The 19,676-nt window shown below is 42.9% G+C and overlaps 1 protein-coding gene across 5 annotated transcripts; it reads right to left on the bottom strand.

The window, feature by feature from the left end:
- Positions 1 to 2,781: 2,781 nt before the first annotated feature.
- Positions 2,782 to 15,339, bottom strand: LOC104055667 (3 beta-hydroxysteroid dehydrogenase/Delta 5-->4-isomerase-like). 5 transcript variants are annotated; one of them, XM_054053527.1, is made up of 4 exons: positions 15,232 to 15,339; positions 14,656 to 14,878; positions 8,954 to 9,118; positions 2,782 to 4,724 (listed from the first exon to the last, which is right to left on the bottom strand). In XM_054053527.1, the coding sequence occupies exons 2-4, from the start codon at positions 14,807 to 14,809 to the stop codon at positions 3,910 to 3,912; spliced, it is 1,134 nt and encodes a 377-aa protein (XP_053909502.1). In that variant the 5' UTR covers positions 14,810 to 14,878; positions 15,232 to 15,339; the 3' UTR covers positions 2,782 to 3,909. The 5 variants fall into 5 exon arrangements, with proteins under 5 accessions (XP_053909502.1, XP_053909493.1, XP_009555122.1 ...); XM_054053518.1 differs by having other exon boundaries at positions 15,222 to 15,322; XM_009556827.2 differs by having other exon boundaries at positions 15,149 to 15,305.
- Positions 15,340 to 19,676: the final 4,337 nt, after the last annotated feature.

The raw sequence follows: 19,676 nt of genomic DNA, 5'->3' as shown, positions 1-19,676 counted from the left end.
TCAAAGTGATTGTCTACCTTCCATCTCTCTCAAAGTCTCTCCTGAAAGGTGCCCTGACTTAGAGAGAGGCAGAGTGCTCTTTCAGGATGTCTGGTAATGTCACCAGGATAGAGAACGTCAGTCATCATACATCTGAACAACGGAAAGGAGAGGGATCAAGGAGTCTACCCACAAGCAGATGAGAACTCAAGCCTGTACCCTAGATCTTGTAGCAGCACCACATCAGGCTATGGCTTGGCAGTGATAGAAAATGGCATTGCAGGCTGGAGAGGAGTTGCAGAAGTACTTCAGTTCCCTCAAGAGCATAAAGCTTTTCCTAGAAACTCTCCTTTTGTAAAGTTCTTTCTTCTCCAAAGAGCCAGGCCCATCTTCTTGCAAAGCCAAAGAAGGTCACAAATTACAAGGGTGCCAGTAAGCAAGTTCCTCTTTCCCTGCAAAGTTCTAATGCCAGCAACAGTGTAAGCCTCGGAATCAGTCTTCACAGAGCCCTTCACAAGCAATCTTATGTTGTCATTTGTCTCTGTTTAAGATCGATTCTGAGACCAGATCTTCTAAGGGTCTGTTTCCGTAATCTTTCCCAGGTTTTTGGAGAGCAAGACATTGGGTTTCCTGGGATGGCTGCAAGGTGAAGAGCCCATCTTTCTCTACTTGTGAGATGCTGAAAGATGCATGAAGTGACGGCACTGGCAGGAAACAGAGCCAGCTAGAGGGGAAGGGAGTGGAAAAGAGCAGTGATGGAGGGGTTCAGAAGGAAACATAGTGAGAACAGAGAGGGACACAGGCACTAGAAGAGCAGTGGAGCATGCACAGAGGGCTCTGAAGGGGAGCAGAGGGCAAAGGAACAGGATGGAAGAGGAATAGTGCTCAACAGGAGCTGGAGTTCAGTCCGAAGATGAACTAAGCTTGTATGAAGAGGTCTGAAGGTACAATTGTTAGCATAAAGCCATGATTATTAACAGCACTAGTAGGTAAGACATGACACCTGTCTGCACAGTAATGCATCAGAAGCTGGACATAAGCTGGCAAAGTGTGCTTGCAGCCCAGAAAGCCAACCGTATCCTGGACTTCATCAAAAGAGGTGTGGCCAGCACGTGGAGGGAGGTGATTCTGCCCCTCTTCTCTGCTCTGGTGAGACCTCGCCTGGAGTACTGTGTCCAGATCTGGAGCCCTCAGCACAGGAGGGACATGGACTTATTGGAGCAGGTCTAGAGGAGGGCCACAAAAATAATCAAAGACCCCAAATACCTGCACTATGAAGATAGATTGGGAGAGTTGGGGTTGTTCAGCTTGGAGAAGAGAAGACTCTGCGGAGACCTTGTTGGGTCTTTCAATACTTAAAGGGGGCTTATTAGAAAGATAGGGACGAACGTTTTAGCAGAGCCTGTGGCAACGGTTAGGACAAGAATTAATGGTTTTAAACTAGAAGTTTGGACTAGGTATTAGGAAGAAATTTTTCATGCTGAGGGTGGTGAAACTCTGGCACAGGTTGCCCAGAGAGGTGGTGGTGGATACCCCATCCCTGGTAACATTCCAGGTCAGGTTGGATGGGGCTCTGAGCAACTTGATCAAGTTGAAGACATCCCTGCTCACTGCAGGGTATGGGTGGACTAGATAACCTTCATGGTCCCTTCCAACCCAAACTGTTCCAGGATTCTATGAAGTTGCACCTGGAGTCCTTACTGTCCTTCATGGGGAAATCATTCTCATCAAGAACTGTTCTGCAGTTTAGAATTCCGTCAGGCATAAAACAGACTTGGGTTTAGTAATCTTTCAGAAAAAAAAAAAAATAGGGACTATGAGTGAAATCTCATGTCCTAAAACTGGTCTGCATTTAAACACTGAGACACATTTGAAGGTGTCACAGCAGCAAGGCAGAGCACTCTGTCACACCTGTGCGCCTGGTGCAGTTGGTAGTAGCTGAATAGGGGTAATGAGTGGGTGACTTTGATGTGGTATTGATTTGATCTCATTTTGGTGATTTTGAGGTCTGGGTTCAAGCAAAACTGGAAAAATCAAACATACATTTGGGCTAGCAGCAAAGCTAAGTAGCAGGGGTTGATCATTCCAGCAGCTGCCTGTGAAAAGGGGACTACCTTAAACCACACTTTATTGGCTCCCTTTTTTGACAGGACAATGACCCAGCTTATAAAACATTTTGTTCATAAACAAAATTGGCCAAATTATGTCCAGACCACAGCAACTACTGAAAATATGTAGAGAGGGTTCCCCAACTTACTTTCAATTTGTCAGTGATGCACATAAGATTTGTGGCTCAGGTTGTTCTGTGCCACAACTTGCTGGTCCTTTGTTCATCATCATCAGCTTGCTTCAAAATGCTGTACTTTGACTCCTACTTAAGTTCACTTGAGTGAGCAGCTCTGACAGAGAAAGGTGCTTCAGTCACAGGATTCTCACTGATGATGGAGCAAAGACAGCACAGGTGCCTGTTCTGCCCTTTTATGTGCATCTCCAGCTTATGTGGAAATGCTGGAGCAGGAGACATAAGCACATGGATCTGTTCTGTTGACTTGGCCCCTGTGCAAAGGAATGGGACAAGACCTTTGTAAGCTGCTGCCATAAGATCGGTTGGACAAAATCATGGCCTCTCTGGGGAATTAGTTTATTTCTGTGGCCCCAGAATACGACTGGATGTTCTGGTGGCTGGCGTTCCCTTGCTTCAGATATTATAAACTTAACCTGAAATGTTACTAAAGACAATAGTAATATTTGCACTGGGACTATCTAACGTCTAGGTCACTGAATAATTAAACTCAACACAGATTGTAATCTGCCTACATCTCAGGAAATTTGATTTATTTACTTTAGTACAGAGTCAGGTAAAATATTTCTGTTCATACCATCCTGAACAGAACAGAGAAACTCCCATCTTTCAGAGCTGTTTTCAGGAAGTGAGGTGTATGATTAAGAAGCAAACATTTGTTCAGATAAGTGCTACATTTTTGGCCCAGAAGTCAAGTTACACATTTTATGGGTATCAGAAAAGCACAGGGACACCACATGTGCATCTATCAGATAAAGTAAGCCTTTGTTCCTAGCTGAAATCTGGAAATAGCATGAATTTTTCCTGCACTGCTTATTTTTCTTCAGTGTTCGCCAATGTCTTGACTCTGCAATGGAAACTCTTCAGTGACCAAAGCCATCCTGCAATATTTTCCTGCTTATCATCTTGTTGAATCTGTTCTGCTCACCAGCCATCATATTTATTGCAAAACTGGTAATGAGGAAAATGAGAATGGATGAAGAAGTCTTCACTTGACCAAATCTCCCCTTTCACACACCAGCCTAACTAAAACTATGCTGCATTTGCATTGCTCTTTTGGCCTCAGAATGTTTACAGCACCCAAATTTACTCTCAAGTCTGACTGTCAAGTGAAAGGCACGTGAAACTGGACTACGCTCTTGAAAAAGTGAGCAAGATTTGTAACAGCTTTTGCAATCAAGTGCCTTCTACCCTGTTGCGTGTTTGGCAAGAGCTGAATGAGTAGAGTATAAGTGAGTAGGACGTGTTTGTAAGGTATAATCGTGGTTCTAGGATGAACTGTGCTTTACAAAAGCCTTAAAGGTGGCATGGAATGAAAAGAAGGGCTGATGTATTCCCACCAAGGACTGCGTGGAGTCTTACTAAAATAGCGTCTTCGTGCTGCACAAGATGTAGAAGTGGATGGGTGCTATACAGTAAAGCTGGTATGATCAGCCTGTACTAGACAAACTAAGGAACATTTCACTTTTATTTATTCTGGATTGGGGTGAGGGAGGTGGTGGTGATGAGGGGGCTGTTACACTAAGTCTTTGTTTAAATGTTTTGTAGTTTGCTGTGCAGCTGTTCAACCAGCTCTCCTCTGGCTCCTGGCCCTGCTTGTTCAGCCAGGTCTCTCCTCCTCTTAAGACTTAGACAGTCTCGATTCGCAAGTACTCCCTTCTCTGTGGGACAATGGAGGCAAGCCACTGACCAGTGGATTGCTTGGCTGCTTCCCATGAGTAGCGGGGTGTGTAGCCAAAATCTTTCTGTGCCTTTTTATAAGAGAAGGTGAATGGGGTGTTCAGTAGAGTGACCAGGTGACGGTTGGTGGAGGGGATGTACCTGACAAAGGGCCTGAGCAAGAAGCTCACGATCTCCAGCAGCAGCGAGAAGTAATACAACACTGTCAAAGGCATGGGGAGCCTGGGCTCAATTGCAAACCCCAGGTCCTTGGTCAGCTCATAATTTAGATCTGCATAGCTCATATGAGGAGTGTCATCTGAGATGTAGTAGAATTGCCCCCTGATGTTCTCGGCTTTCTGTGGAACCCGCAGGGCTTTGGCTGCCTGCACATGTGCCCAGGCAATGTTCCCCACATACACAGGGTTCACCAAAGCCTCCTTTCTGGAGAAGCGCAGGTAAACATTTTTGTTTAACAGACACTTATCGAGATGACCTTGAAGAAATGGGCATCCTTCTCCAAAAATGTACATTGATCTCAGGGCACAAGTCATCAGTGTGCCACCATCCTTTAACACCTGACCATCTGCTTTCAGCACTGAATTCTCTGCCAGTCTCTTAGTCTGGGCGTAAGGAAATTTTGGTACGCTCACATAAACTGTATCTTCATCACCACTGAAAACTGGGTCACCTTTCCAGTTTGGGCCTGTGACTTCTATGGTACTGGTATATATGAAGTGCTGGACGTTACAGCGGACACATACCTCCAGCAGTAGCTGAGTACCTTCAAAAGAGAAACAAGCAAGTCAGTCTAGAATTCTTCAAGCAGGAAAAAGTGGGATATTTAGATCAGAAACAGCACGTCTGGCCTGAGCTTGGCTGGAAGAATCCTGTTCTGAACTGGGCAGCATTTTCAATGAAAGTGAATCTGCTCTGCACCTGTATTTTAATGGTGTCAGTGCACCCATTTGAGTTAAACAAGGATGAATACTTGGTCTTAATTGGAGTTGTGGGGGCGGGGGTGGGATGTTTATGTCAAGAGTAATATTTTGGTCTTGCTTAGGTTAGCATGGATACTGACCACAGATTCAGGAGCTTGTGCCTGCTGGTTGGATTGTCTTGGCTTAAGTCAGAGAACCCTTAGAAGCTGCTCTTCTCATTAGATACCATCCATCCTGTATGCTGCAGACCCTGCTTTCTAGGCTTGAGGATGCTCTTGGGTGGTTTGCTAAGCAGGGAAGGCATTAACTTGGGACCTGAAGGTTTGCTCTAAAAGCAGTTCCACCCAGTGGGAATCATTTTTCAGCATATTCTGGGTTTTACTTGCAGTAATACAGGATTTCTTACTTTTAAAATCCTGTCATAATGCTTTCATTGAGGAAAGCAGAGGTAAATTGGAAAGTTCAAGGTGTTACAAGTAGCAAGAGGGTTAAAGTAGGAAAGTATGTGCGAGGGGAATGTAATTATTTTAGTAAACTGTGATGTTTTAATTGCAAGTAGGCTCTTTTCTTTTTCTTCTGAGCTTTGAGGCAAAACAAGCCTTATTTGTTGTGTATGGTGCAATGACAGGGATTATGTGTAAAAGAGCCAGTGACTTCAGAATAGAAGATACAACTCAAAGACATTTGAAAATGTCTTTGGCAAAGGAACATTGAACCAAAATGACTCATATGATCTCAGGCCTAAGGGTGTGACCTAAAATCAAGGGAATAAAATCAAATGGTACAGTGAGGGACATAAATGATCTAAGAAGTCTGCTCAGTCTGTTACAACAACAACTAATGGCAGCACAGTACAGAGCAGACTAGCATTGCTAAATATTTAATGAATAAGTTCAGAGGACTGAAAAATACCAGCAGCAAAATACAGACCCATTAATGAGAGGGAGATGGGAAGAATTCTTGAACTGAATATTCTTAGGGCACCAAATTCCTTTTTTCAAGCTTGAACAAAAAAGAAGTTGAGACAAATGGAAAGTAAGCCTGGGTGGGTCATTAAGAAACACTAAAGAAGTGCAAAGAAAAAAAGGTTACACAGGAAGGACTAAATTCACATGAAAAGTGAATTCATGCAAGTCACTATGTTTAGGTGACACACAAGGCAGATTCATCTGGAAAATTAATCCATTAAAAATATACTATTTTTAAAAATAGTATCTTAATTCCTGCTGTCAATGATGTTTAGAAAGTGAGAGAAGATAATAAAGAGCAGAAGGGCTAGATAAAATCAAATGAGATAGCATGTTTTAAAAAAGGCAAACATAAAATTATCTTGGCAGTTGGTATCTGTTCAAGATCAATTTAATCCAAACAAAATGTGTTTTATTTGCAAATCAAAGTTGTGTGCAGAAATGAAAAGGTTCTTACAGTAATGGAAATTTGAACGTCTTTCACATAGCATGTAGTAAAGTAAATCTTCCATGAAGTGAGTCTCCAAGTTTTACTCACACACAAAGCTGTTCTGGCTGAGGATCTGAGCCACAGAGGGTACTTTTGTTTGGATTATATTTAATTAATTCCTTAATTCCCCTCCTCCTAAAAAAATGGCTTCTCTTCCTAAACAGATATTTTTGTTCTGAGGCATTGTATGGCATGTGAAGGAGGGGGAAATCCTGCATCATGCGAAGTTTAACTCATTTTGTGAAAATGCACATCTAATTGCTTGGCATATTCGTATTGACAGGCTGAGAGAGCTGGGGAAGGGAAGAGAGAAGAGAAGAGAAGAGAAGAGAAGAGAAGAGAAGAGAAGAGAAGAGAAGAGAAGAGAAGAGAAGAGAAGAGAAGAGAAGAGAAGAGAAGAGAAGAGAAGAGAGAAGAGAAGGCTCTAGGGAGACCTTATACAGCCTTCCAGTACTTAAAGAAGCTACAGGAAAGCTGGGGAGGGGCTCTGTATCGGGGAGTGCAGAAAGAGAACAAGGGGGAATGGCTTAAAGCTGAAAGAGGGGAGTTTTAGATGAGATATTAGGAAGAAATATTTTCCTGTAAAGGTGTTGAGTCACTGGCACAGGTTGCCCAAAGAAGTCATAGATGTCCCATTTCTAGAGGTGTTCAAGGTCAGGTTGGATGGGGCTTCGAGCAACCTGATCCAGAGGAAGGTGTTCCTACCCATGCAGAAGGGTGGAACTGGGTGACCTTTAAGAACTGTCATAAAAGTTCTGTTTTCTAGGACAAAAAAACTTTCTTCCTCCAAGTCTATTAAGTACATAGCAGTGTCTCAGCTGGTCAGAAAGCCAGAAAAACATCAGAATGGAAATGGTGGGAAACAGGGAAGAAGACTGCAGTATTTACTGTCCTTAGGGTCAAATTGCTCTAGGAGCAGGACTAGGGTTTGCTTTCATTCTACCAAATGTTATCAGCTAACTCTCACCTGCTCGTGAGAGTTTTCACCCATAGACAGACTCTTCTGGTGGTGGATCTGAAAGAATTATGAAAGCCTAGGTACTTTGTGCTTAAGCCTAACCTGCCAAAATAAATGATGGAGAAGACTTAAATAAACTCTCTAGCACTGACTCCAGCTCAGAGCTAGAGAGCTTTTTACTTTTGGGGCATTTTAATATTTGTTTGATTTCTTTGTTGTTTGGGGTTTTTTGCCTCTGTGGGTTTAGGCAACACAATCCAGTGTAAAAAACAGATTGTAGCAGGAGTATGGTCATAAAGAGAGAGCTTTACAAATCCTCTTTCTGAACTACCATCCTAGATATTAATTTTTCATACTACCTAATGCAGAGATTTACAGGAACTTGCCCTTCCGCCCTTCCTTCCTGGCAGGGACCTAAGAAGTTGCCTGCTGGGCTCTGATTTGTGACCACTGTCAATTTGCGCCTTTGAGCAGAAATGAAAGGGTCTTGAAGCTGAATGTAAAGGCCATGAACCAGGCAAAAACAACCAAAATGCCATCCTACTGTTTTTAAGGTGCATGTAAGAGATGACTTGACTACAAAGAACACTCTTACTCTGAACACTGGTGAGTAGCCAATAATTCTAAAAGTGGTGCCTGTAGAAATACGTTCCTTATTTTTCTGTGAAGAAGCCCTGTATCTGTGGCAGAGAGGAACAAAGAACCAGGATAACTATTCACATAAATAAAGAACATCTTCCCCAAATCTTCTCCAAGCAGCTGAAGCCACACAGCCAGAGAGGTGAGTGGGCATGTAGGTTAGGCAGTACCAGTTCTCTGAAAAGCATAGAGGGGTTTGGGATCACAGGGAGGGGCATGAAGTTGTTCTTTTAGGAAATATATTTAAACTTCCTGGCAGCTGATGCCACACAGGCCATTTCTAAGCCGAAGCTTTCCCCTTCATCTGATCAGAGCAGGGGCTCCTAAGTGGAAAGGGAAAGCCAATCACTAAGTGAAAAGTCACTGAAACCCTTCCCTCCCACAGCCTTGAGTTTGTTGGGGGATTTTTAATAAGAAGCTCAAGGTGGGAGGGCGCTTGCTTATCTGAACTGCATTCCTGCCCTTGAAAACATAGTGGGAAGAAAAGGGGAAGAGGAGGAAGAAAAAGAATACAAAGGAGAGAGCCTGGTCTGGGATGTCAGCAGTGCAAGTTTGCTGTAATTGGCAGCCAAAGCCTGCAACATTTGTAAAAATTAAAAAATGTACACAGGCATTGATCCTATAATACTGGGGGAGGGGAGAATGAGAACTGTTTTTTCTCATTGAGATGAGAAAAGTTTTTGCATTGGGATTTCAGAGGTCCACTGGGTATAGGATTATGACTATCCCCACTGAAGGCAGAGCCTGTGTAAATCTCAGGATAGACAGATGTGAATGCTGACAAGACCAAATTATCCTGCTGTGCCCCGCAGTGGAAGGCTGTTGCATGCTTGGTGTGGAGAGTGACAGACCTGCATGTGGATGCACATGTGCATGCTTTGCACTCAATTGTATGGCTGTATAAGATAGAGCAAACTCAGCTGATCTCGCTCAAAAAACTAGGTGTTCGCTTTCCTGAGCAGATGATGATTAAAACATAATAGACATGGTTTTGAGAAAGGGTCTTCATCCACTCACCTGTCACATTCACTTCCCAGAGCAACTGCTTCTCTACGAGGCCCAAGGTGTCAATGATGGAAGCTGTGTGGATGATGAGGGAGACCCCCTGACAGGCACGGTGCAGGAACATCACATCTCGGATGTCGCCTTCCAGGATTTTCACCTCAGTCTTACCCTGGAGCTCTGCAAGGGCAGCAAAAACCGAAACAGAATACCTTACACACACCCTAAGAAGAGGTCAGAAAGGAGCAGTGAAGGGCTGCGTGGATGCTGACACTGTGCCTGAGAGGTGTTCAGTGCTCACGCATGGGAATGATATTTTAAGGCTGGTTTGCAAAACAGAAGGTGATTTCCAATGGCTGTATAGTCAAGTGCTAATTTCAGTGCTACAGAAATCTATATTGCATTAACTACTGTATTTTTTGAGCCAATATTCAATGTGGTTCTTTCTTCTCTTTTTTTTTTTTTTTTTTTTAAAGAGAAACTGCTAGCAAAGGCCTGAAGCTTCCTTCAGGTGTTACTGTTTTAAAGTTCACAGGGGAAGCTTTAGCTGCACATGTTCTGATGACTGGCTATTTATAAAAGTGTTTACCCAAGTATACTGAAAGTCCATGCGCGGCATTCTCCCATCTTCAAAGTGATGAATGATCTCTCTCCACCCACAGCATGTGTGCACAAAGCTGTGTTCACACCTATTTTCTGCCCCTTGACCTTGCCCGTGTTGCGGCTCTTCTGATGCATTACTTACAGTTTTGACACATTTTTTTATGCACCCTAGCCAGTACTTAATGTGCCTCTAAATCCACCTCTGGCTGTGTGTCAGCATCTGTGCAGTGGGGTCATTTTTAGCAAGCACATCTTTTTGGTCCAGATCTGAACTCTTGAGGCTGCTCTCCTGAGCTACCTCAGCCCCGATTTGCTTTAACTCCTGCTTTTTAAGCCTATTCCCTCCACAACAGCTGATATGTGTGACCTTGGTGCAGACCTAGGTTTTGGAGCCGTCCTTCCCCCAAAATTTGCTGAGCAGAAGAACATAAATATGGCCTGGAACTAAATTAACAAAACCGATCCAACACAGGCTGATCACCTGGAGGAATTTATAGTTCAAGGCGATACTGCTCTCCTGACTAGCTGCAGCTAAGCCATGGGAGAGGAGAACACTTTCTCAGCATGACTTATAGCTTTTTAGGACATGATGTCACTACAAGTCCTCTCGTGAGCCTCTGCTGTGGATGCACTGGAGGGCTGCTCACGCGCAGCTCCTGGGAAAAGACTCTGCAGCACAGGCAAAACCTTTGTCTTATTCCAGCATAATTAAATGCCCACACTAGATAAGAGAAAATTGCAATTAATTTATACAGCTTTTAGCCTCAGCTGTGACTGAAATGGCATGTAGCCCAGTGCTTTGTCATTGGCTCCAAAGCAGGCAGTGTTTCATCCCATGACTTTAATGGAGAAACACTAAGAGAGACAGCTGTTGGAATCTGCAAGAAGTATCTTTCTAAATGGATTTACCTTAATATCTCTACAGAACGCTAGAATATAATCCTGTATTAATTTAACAATTATTCTGATGTCACAGGCTCGAGGGTCTTATTTTTTTTCATCACAGTCAGTTGATCTGAGATGTGAAATGGGACCCTAAGTGTTCAACATTTACAATTACTAAATCTAACATTATTGCCCTCACAGCACAGTCACTGCCACATGATTTCTTACGCCTTTTTTTTTTTTTTTTTTTTTACGGAGTGCATCCATTTTCTTGGGCTCCATTTCCAGAGGGTTTACACTCTACTTGTATGGATGCAGAAGTGTCAGGCTATGGGTCTAGGCTTTTTGTTGAGCAGCTGGCAGTTAAATTTGCTCTATCAAGCGTTAGTTTTTGTACAGCCCTTAGGTTTTTTTTCTCTATGAGTAATGCTTTGTGGGGTTGCAGTAATCCAAAGGACTGAAATACATGGTCTTTCACAATGTAAATTCAGACGCGTCCACTTCAGAGCGGTTGCTGTGCCTAGGCAGGAGTTAGGAAAAAGCAAATTTATACACATGCAGTTGGTAGTTAGTATCAGTCACTGGAAAACTGCTGTCTAGCTGCTTTGCACCTTTTTTGGCTTAGAATTTAAGTTGTATGTGCGTGACACAAGGCAGGAAAGCTGCTCCTTCATTCTACCTTACTTAGCAGAAGCTGCTCTCATTAAGTATAGCATGGGCCTTGTTCGCCTTACCAGCATCAGCTAGATGTCAGGAGTCAGCAGACTTATCCTGTTTTGCTCTGAGGGAAGAGGAAAACTACAGGTGAGCTTAAAAGCAGAGAGGAAAGAGGAGAGTGTTTTCAGTCTGAGATGGACAGCAGAGAGAAATTTGATTTCCATTTGCATGAACCATTGCTCAGGCATCAAAAAAGCATGTGTGTGTCAGGTGGAAGGGGAAGAAGAGAATAAATTCAACTCAGTTCTCTAATTTTGCGTACAGTGATTATGAGACAGTACCTACCCTCTCGGAAAGCTTCTTCTACTTCACCTCTGGTTTCTGCGTCCTCTGAACTGTCGGCAATGCTCCCTGCTTTCTACCAGGTAGTTTTTGCTTGGAAATGCAATGATTACTCAATAACTTCAGTGTCCTGTTGAGAGTAGTATCTGACTCAGCAATTCTGTCAGACTATTTGTCCTAAACTGGCTTTCTCTTTCCCTTGTGTTGCTTAAACTTCAAGCAGACAGCAATGTCTGTGGGACTTAACTTGAATTTCTTCATACTCTTTTATAGACATCCTAGCAGCTGTGGGGTGGGTGATGAGGAAAGGCACTCCTCGTGTGAGATCTCCACTTCCCTGGTTAACTGGGGGATTCATTAAAATTGTCTACTTTGTGTACTCATAGGAGAAAATTTAAAATTGCATGTAATTTTCATTTATAAAGGAAAGAAATCTATTGGCTTCTTAAGCCCAGGATAGCTAAGATGTTTATTCTGTTCCAGTTTCAGCTACTGTGATGTTCTACTGCCTTTCTGCTTTGAATGCAGTGATAAAGGCAAATGCATTTCTGCAACACAGAGCAAAAAAAACAGGAGGAAGTTTCCCAGAGTAGGAACTTGCCCCGGGAAAAGTCCTGGGGAAAAAAAAAAGCAGCTCCTTCTCCCTCTACTTTCCCTCTACTTTGAAGTAGTACTGGGTTAGCAGTGCAAAACCACTGAACGCTCAAGCATCACATGATCTACAAATGTCTATCTAAAAAAATTATATGAGTTGGGGGGGGAGGCAGGATGAGACAAAGGGGACTCAATGCTTTGAAATAGTGAATAAAAGAGAAAACCTATGAGTTTCCAACTTTTCCAGAAATGCCAGTGCAATAGTGAATCAAAGAAAAGAAAAGAGAAAAGAAAAGAAAAGAAAAGAAAAGAAAAGAAAAGAAAAGAAAAGAAAAGAAAAGAAAAGAAAAGAAAAGAGAAAAAACCCAAAGAAACGAATTGCATGAGTGGAAGCACAGGAAAGGCAGCAAGATAAATTTGAAGTGGACATGGGAGGCAGAGAACCCAAGGCACCAAACTACCATGTTTAACATGACATTCATTCCCAACCACACAGTGTAACTAGGTAGACTCCAGTTCACAGCACTTGATGTTGATTGGATCATTCTGGACTCCCTAGGGCTGTGGAAGACCACAAATGCCACTGTTTTACACAGACTGAATGTGATGCTCAAGACCTCATCACCAAACGAAAGAGGAATGTCCCTGAGTGCCTCCCAGCACAAATAGCTGTAACTTGAACGTACTCCTGTGTCTCACTACCCACAGCCCTGACTGTGCAGTGATACTGCAAGTACATAGTGTTAAGAGCTGAGTAAGAAAGAAAACCACTCAGCTCTGCTCCCAGTTCTTGAAGAAATCCAAACATGTGCCAGCAAGTAAAAGGCCCTGCAGTAAAAATAATGCAGGTTAGAAGACTCCAGCTCTCCAGTCTTTGCAGCAGACTTGCATTTGTAATAGGAGTCACTGTGCTATGGAAGAGCATGAAAGGGAATGGCAGGAAAATATTCCCAAAAGTCCGGAGCACAAGCACTGGCAGGATGCTTGAAGAGATGTAGTTACAGAGGCTGATAGAGCCAGAGGGACTGCTAGTCAAAAAGCAGGGGCCTGAGGCCGTTCAAACACATCTGAAATGCCAGCCTGTTGTTCCTACTACAAGTTTGGTTGGGAGCAAACCTCCTGATAACTGATTTTTCCCTTCCTTCTCTGCTGTTCAGATAGGTAGCAGGAATGGTGCAAGAATAGAGAAGGGAATGTTTGGGTGGAGTGTTCAACGGAGGAAGGAGGGAGGATATGGAAACAGGGCATAGAGCTTTCCTACTAACAAAAAAAGAACAAGGAAACCTCTTGCTGCAGCTCAGTCAAGACTTCACTCATTTTCACTCACCAGGAAGCTCTATTATCCTTACAAAGCTCTCCTAGCCTGAAGCAGCACAGATACTTCTGTTGCTGCCCTGCTGCATCAGTGCTAAATGACACATGGTCCTGTTGCTGCATGGGCCTTTGCTGCAGATGCAGGTTTTTTTCACTGTGGGAACTGCCTGGGAATCATCAGGAGGGGCTGCTGCCAGGCTCAAGGACGTCTAGCAAATTCTTGGTGAAATGCTGAATAAGATTTAATGAGGAGGAAGTCCAAGTTGTATAAAACCATCCTAAATGCCTGTGCCATTTGCATCAGATTTATGGTGCATTGTTACTGTTCTTTGATGACATTTAAATGCTTTGTAGAAAAATCATGACTCTTTACAAATTGTATGGGGATATTCAATAAGAGTTCCTGTACAGTTGCTTTTACAGAGGAAGAATAGTCTTGATGTTAAGGTGTGATGGAGGAAAGCATTGTCAAGTAAATGTGAGGCAGGGACTTAAGAACTCGATTGAATTTACGTTCCTGTCTGCCTTTTATAGATGTGCTCAGGATCCCTGGAAATAGGATATATAAAATATTATACTCTGAGCTGCTTTTCTCGCCACAGACTCTTTCTGATGCTGGGCATACAACTCATTTGTGCTGTCTCCAGTCCCTTCAAGAAGCCAGAGTCCTGAATTGCCTCTTGCTAATGGGTCCTGTCTCTTCTGTGTATAGAACAAAAGTTTTCTGCTCTCCAGGCAACTGGAGATTGATATAATAAATTATATTAATAATGACCACAAATTTTTAAGATACCTCATCACAACTTTCAGGCAGAAGATCTCTATTAACTGAACTAATCACGGGCTGCAGAAAACCATTAGCATTTGCACCCACAACGTTGCCGCTGCCATCTGGTCTACTACATCAGATCCCAGGACAGTATGCTCTGGGTTACTGCACACATACAACCCTCACCAGCATAGCAGTGTTTGTGTTTTCCTTCCCCACAAAGCAGAACTGTGAGATTTTTGCACTTATTTTGCTCTGTGGGTTGTGATGTAATACAAGTCAGGTTGAAGGCAGCCTGTTTACTGCATGAACAGTGTATAGATCTCTATTCCAATCTACAGACACAGCAGGCTTGGCTAAAAAACCTCTTGCTTTTATGTTTTACATCCAATTTCTGTGCTGGAGGGAGAGGGAAGGATGAAGCAAGACTTCATTGAAATAAAACATCTATCTACAAAGCTGATTTGGATGAGAGGTAAAGATTTCTAAGCAATCTACATGAGACAACATCATATATACCCGCAACACACAGTCCTCACAGGATGGTACTTACTTTCAAATCTCCTGAGTGTTTCATTGCTAAAGGTTTTGTCCAGCAGTCGGATCTCTGCCAGCGGCTCTTCTTCTTCCAACAGCAACTGGACAATCCTCTGGCCAAGAAATCCTCCTGCTCCTGTCACCAGACAGCTTACCCCAGCCAGGGACATTGCTCTGGCTTGCTCCTCAGTAGCAAACTGGCTCTCCCTTGAGCTTAGCCTGGCTGGGTCACCTCCCGCCTGAGGAAAAAAACACATGACATAAATCTCTGGAGTCTCTACAAATCAAATGGTATTATCAGAAGGAATCAGTATTGGAAAAAAAAACCCAAACCAAACCTACATTAAACAACAATTTTTAAAGCATTCCTTACTTTTGCTAGCTACCCCTATGTAGAAGCAGCCTATGCATTTTTTCCATGCAAAGAAAAAACTATTCACAAACTATGACACACAAAAGAAGCCAAGGAACCTGAGAATACTCAAAATCAACTTCAATACTAAACAAACCCCACAAATGTCTGCCTCAATCCTTGAGTCCGGCTCTCCTAGCACTCAAAAGACTGTGGAGAAATTTGTGTACATTTATATACCACAGAGCACCCCTTCAGTCATTTTGCTTTCCCTCCCTCTCGCGTGCCTCCTTCGCTGCAGATGAATGTGATGCTTCCACTCCTCCCCTCTGAAAGATAAAGGCTCTGGATACAGTGAGGTCTGGATGCCTGCCTAGACGTGGTTCTGTGTGCCTGACTCCTCAGAGGTTAAACCCTCAATCTAACATTCCTCTGTAGCTTCACTTCCTTGTCCAACACAGTGTTGATATCCAGGGAGAGAGCATTAACATTAAATGTAAATAGCAGAAGTAGCCACTGATAGCTGTTTGAGAGTGAGCTTTCCTGCTGTAGGCTTTTTTGAACACTGAGCTCTCCATTATGGCATGGGTTTCTCCCTCTGTGCAAGACTGAAAACTAATCTCTGGGATATTTTGTATTTATTCAGTACCCTGGAGGCATTCAAGGTGATTAAATGGTCTAATGTACAGACCAGTTTATATTAAAGCTGCTGGAGAAAAAGATCCATCTCCGAAATGTCCAGTGTGAGAGTACATAGTTAAAATAAGACTGTGGCTGGATGTTACTGCCTTTGCAGTGAACAGTGTCATTACTTTTTACATCTCCAAAATACAGGGAACATGCCCAGGTGTCTCCCCCTAGGGTTTCACTCAACTTCTAGCAAAACTCTTTTCTACTGTGACAACAGGGCAGGGCTTACGCATTAGCCTGAATTTCATAGCAGCTGCCCTGCCTTCCCAGGTCTTTGTGTACTGACACACTGACTGGAGCTGTATTTCTCTCTCTCCCAAACAGGGTTAGGCAGACACCCCTACAAGAAGAAGCAAGATGTTAAATAGGTAGCCACCTTAAGTTAGGTGTGCCACTACGTGACAACACAAAGAAGGCCAGCAACACAAAATAATTAGACTGAAACCACTGGAGAAGGGATCACTGATATCAGGCACAGCAGGAATGGATCTCTAAAAACGCATTACTTACGTTCATGCAACTAACTCCAGAATTCCCTAGTTTATTCTGTGGTCGTCAGTTTTGTTCACTCATTAAAGAGAGACCTGGAGAAAAGCTATAGAAGCAGCGCCTCCACATTGTTACTTTTTTAGAGCAAAGCTTGGCCTGCAAGTGACAGCAGGAGAGCAAAACCATTTCAGTTCCATAAGAAAAGAGTTTCTAGCTGACATGATGTTTTGGCAACTGTTTCAATCACAGGATCCTTGAAAAAACCTTCCCTTACCCTAACAATGTTTAAAAAAACTGTTATAAGTGCCTCTTTCCTTGACTTTTCTTATACAGGACCTTGACGTTGCATGTGCTTATCAGGAGCTGCTGCAAATTAATTTTGTGCAGTGCACGCATTTAGCATGGAAAAATAACTGACCAACCCCTGTTGCTGTAGCCAGTGTTCTCCAAAACAGTGCTCCCTATTTACTGTTAGAAAAGATTAAATTCCTGAGGCAGGCTTTGTATAATAAAAACAGACCACACAAGATACTTCTTAGGATACAAACTGTTTTCCTGCACCAAGCTTTCCTATTAGAATGTCCATGTTTAGGAGGGATAGTGCTTTATATGAGACTATGACTGCTGCATAGATGACTGTACGGAAATCTATTGCTGTTGTGTCTTTGTCCTTTTAGGCACTACTGGGCCAAAATCTTGGCATAGTTTGAGTGAATTTTATACATCGATACATAGCAGACTTCATTTGAACTGCCACTTGTGAATGTTAGCGATCAGAAAACAGCAGTTTGCTCAGTTCAAGAACAGACCCAGTGGTTCTTCCTGCAGTCTCACCTGAAGAGAACATTTTCCCCTTCTGTTTCTTCTTGACACTGCTGTGTGGAGTCTTCTGTACTACAAACAAGACTGGCTCTGGTGTTCCCCGAAGGACACACAGGCAGATGCTGGAATGGGCTATATGTGCCAGAAAGGAGCCAATGAGCAACCAGGCCACAGAGCATAACGGGAGCAACTTGTAGAAATTCGAAGGTATTGCACAGATCTGAGATTTGCAGATCAAACCATAATTCATCAGTATCTAAAAAGTTTACCAGGTCTGCATTCTGTGCCAAGACATTAATTTTTTAATTGTGCTGTCGTCTTTGCCTTGACTTTATCATAAAATGAGGCCTTCACTAGCTGTTATTTTGCTGATGTCCACAGAGATGGATGGTAGAATGGACTACATGTCATTTTATTGTTTTTATAATTTATTTATCATTTCTGAAAATCAGACCTTGCCAGTTTTGCCTTGTGTTGGAGAATTGCTATATACGGAATAAGTGCCTAGCTTAGCACTTGTGCAACCCACTATGTGCCATCACCCTTGCGTCTGTAATCTGCGGGTCCAGAACAGTGTTGATCTTCCAGCTTTATTGGTGCTTACTGTGACAGAGATACTTTAGGGAAATGGCTGGTTGGCATTAAGAGAACACATTTTAGCATTGTCATGAGGAGAAAAAGGGATTGAGGGCATGTAGTGTAGATGAGAAGGCAGCAAGAAAGAAATAGTGAAGGAAAAATTGAGAACAAATTGAAACATGGCACTGGAATAAAGAAACATTTTCCTGTCTCTTCTAGTTACACATTGACAAGAAGCAACAAGACTTAAATAGTAAGCTTTTGGACAGCTATGCTAAATCAAACTCTGAATAAACATAACTCGCAGTGGGGAAATCTTTAAGACACTTTAACTAAGATATGAAGACATAAGACTTCAGTATGCATTGGCATGAACTTGATCCAGATCATAGAAACCATCCAAAATTTTGGGAAAATTGTAGAATAGGCTTGTTCAATAGACTCTCAGGCTGGTTAAACCCTATGAGTTCTTATTTTAAGCTCAGTCACCAATAGCTTTCTTTTTTCCCTCAAAAAATTTTTTCTGTAGCTTCTTTCACAGAGACAGAGGTGCTGCCTTTGCAACGCCATGGTGGTGGACAGCACACCAGTACGGCAGAGTGCAGATCTGAAGTGCAGCTCCCGTTTTATGACTCTGTGATGTCTTCCAACTATTTAGATTGAAAGGAGCCTCTGGAGGTCTCTGACCCAATTTCTTCTCAAAGCAGTATCAGACTAGACAGGTTGCTCAGGACCTTGCCCAGTCTCCATCTCTAAGGATGGAGATTTCACAAACCCTTTGCTGCAGCATCTGACCACCTTCATGGTGAATTTTTTTCCACTCATTTCTAACTGGAATTTTCTTCACTGCAACTTGTGCCCCTTGCCTTTCATAGAATCATAGAATCACCAGGTTGGAAAGGACCCACCAGATCATTGAGTCCAACCATTCCTAACACTCCCTAAACCATGCCCCTAAGCACTTCATCCACCCATTCCTTAAACACCTCCAGGGAAGGTGACTCAACCCTTTCACCCTTTTACTGCACTCATTCTAGAAGTGGGGTGGTATTGCCTGTTTATTCTTCAACTGAGTAGTAAAATACAGCAATGTGATCCCCCACCTTCATCTGCCTTCAGCCTTCTCAGGACTGAGCGCACCCTGTTATCCCAGTCTCTCTTCTTGCACATCCTTGAAGTCCATCAAAGTATGCAATGTCACATTATTCCTCAGTCTTATCTGTTGGGCTGTCAGTCTGCCAACAAGGTTTGTTGTTACTGGAACAGAAATGAAGGACTCCATGTGAAGGCCTCTGGAAGATCACTGACACTGTTATCTCTGCAAGAATTTTGGGTCTAAACAAAGTGAGGTAACAGGGATAGTTCCTTTCTTCAGCCTCCATAAGGTCAATTTAAAGCAGGGCTTATGATGAGGGTCATTTCTTGATAGCATTGCTTCTCCCACATGTGCTAAGGGAATGGGCACCAGAAGGGCCACCCGTCACAAAGCCAGTTGCAGCAGGGGATCTGCACCACTGTGAGCTGGCTCTTTGCTCAGAAGTGATACCCTACTGTGGGCAGTGGCTTGCTCTTGACACCTCAGCTGAAGAGCAGCTTTGTCACTTGCCCCCAGGATTCACAAACCTGGTTCTGCAGTGGTACCCCTTTGATACTGATCACTGTGGTATGATACTTACACAAACCTGACAGTGAAAAACTTCCCTTTCCCCAACTCCCTATTTGTACTTTAAGGAAATTACAGCACTATTACAGTAACTGTTGATATTCCTGCTTGGTTCTCAAATCCCCTTGCCCTGGATGAGAGAGGATGGCAGAGGACAGTACACACACAGACCTGAAGTCTGCTTAGTATCTTAAATGAGACCTGTACAAAGATACAACAGCAATATGTTAGCACTTGGCATTTGATCACCGCTCTACATTTTTTTCACTGGTTGCACAACTAGGAAAGACCTGGAGAAGGTTTAGAAGTAAACAAGTGGAAATGCCAAGACCTCAGACCAGAACTCTGTTCCCTGTTTCTGAGATTTCTTTAAATTTAACAATATTCATTTGAAACACATACGAGCTATGCTTTATTTTGCTTTTATGGAATAGTAAACGAA

The sequence above is a fragment of the Cuculus canorus genome, chromosome 1, assembly GCF_017976375.1.
Source record: "Cuculus canorus isolate bCucCan1 chromosome 1, bCucCan1.pri, whole genome shotgun sequence".
Lineage (NCBI taxonomy): Eukaryota > Metazoa > Chordata > Aves > Cuculiformes > Cuculidae > Cuculus > Cuculus canorus.
Note: the sequence above shows the minus strand (reverse complement) of the source record. Positions and strands in the feature narration are given on the sequence as shown.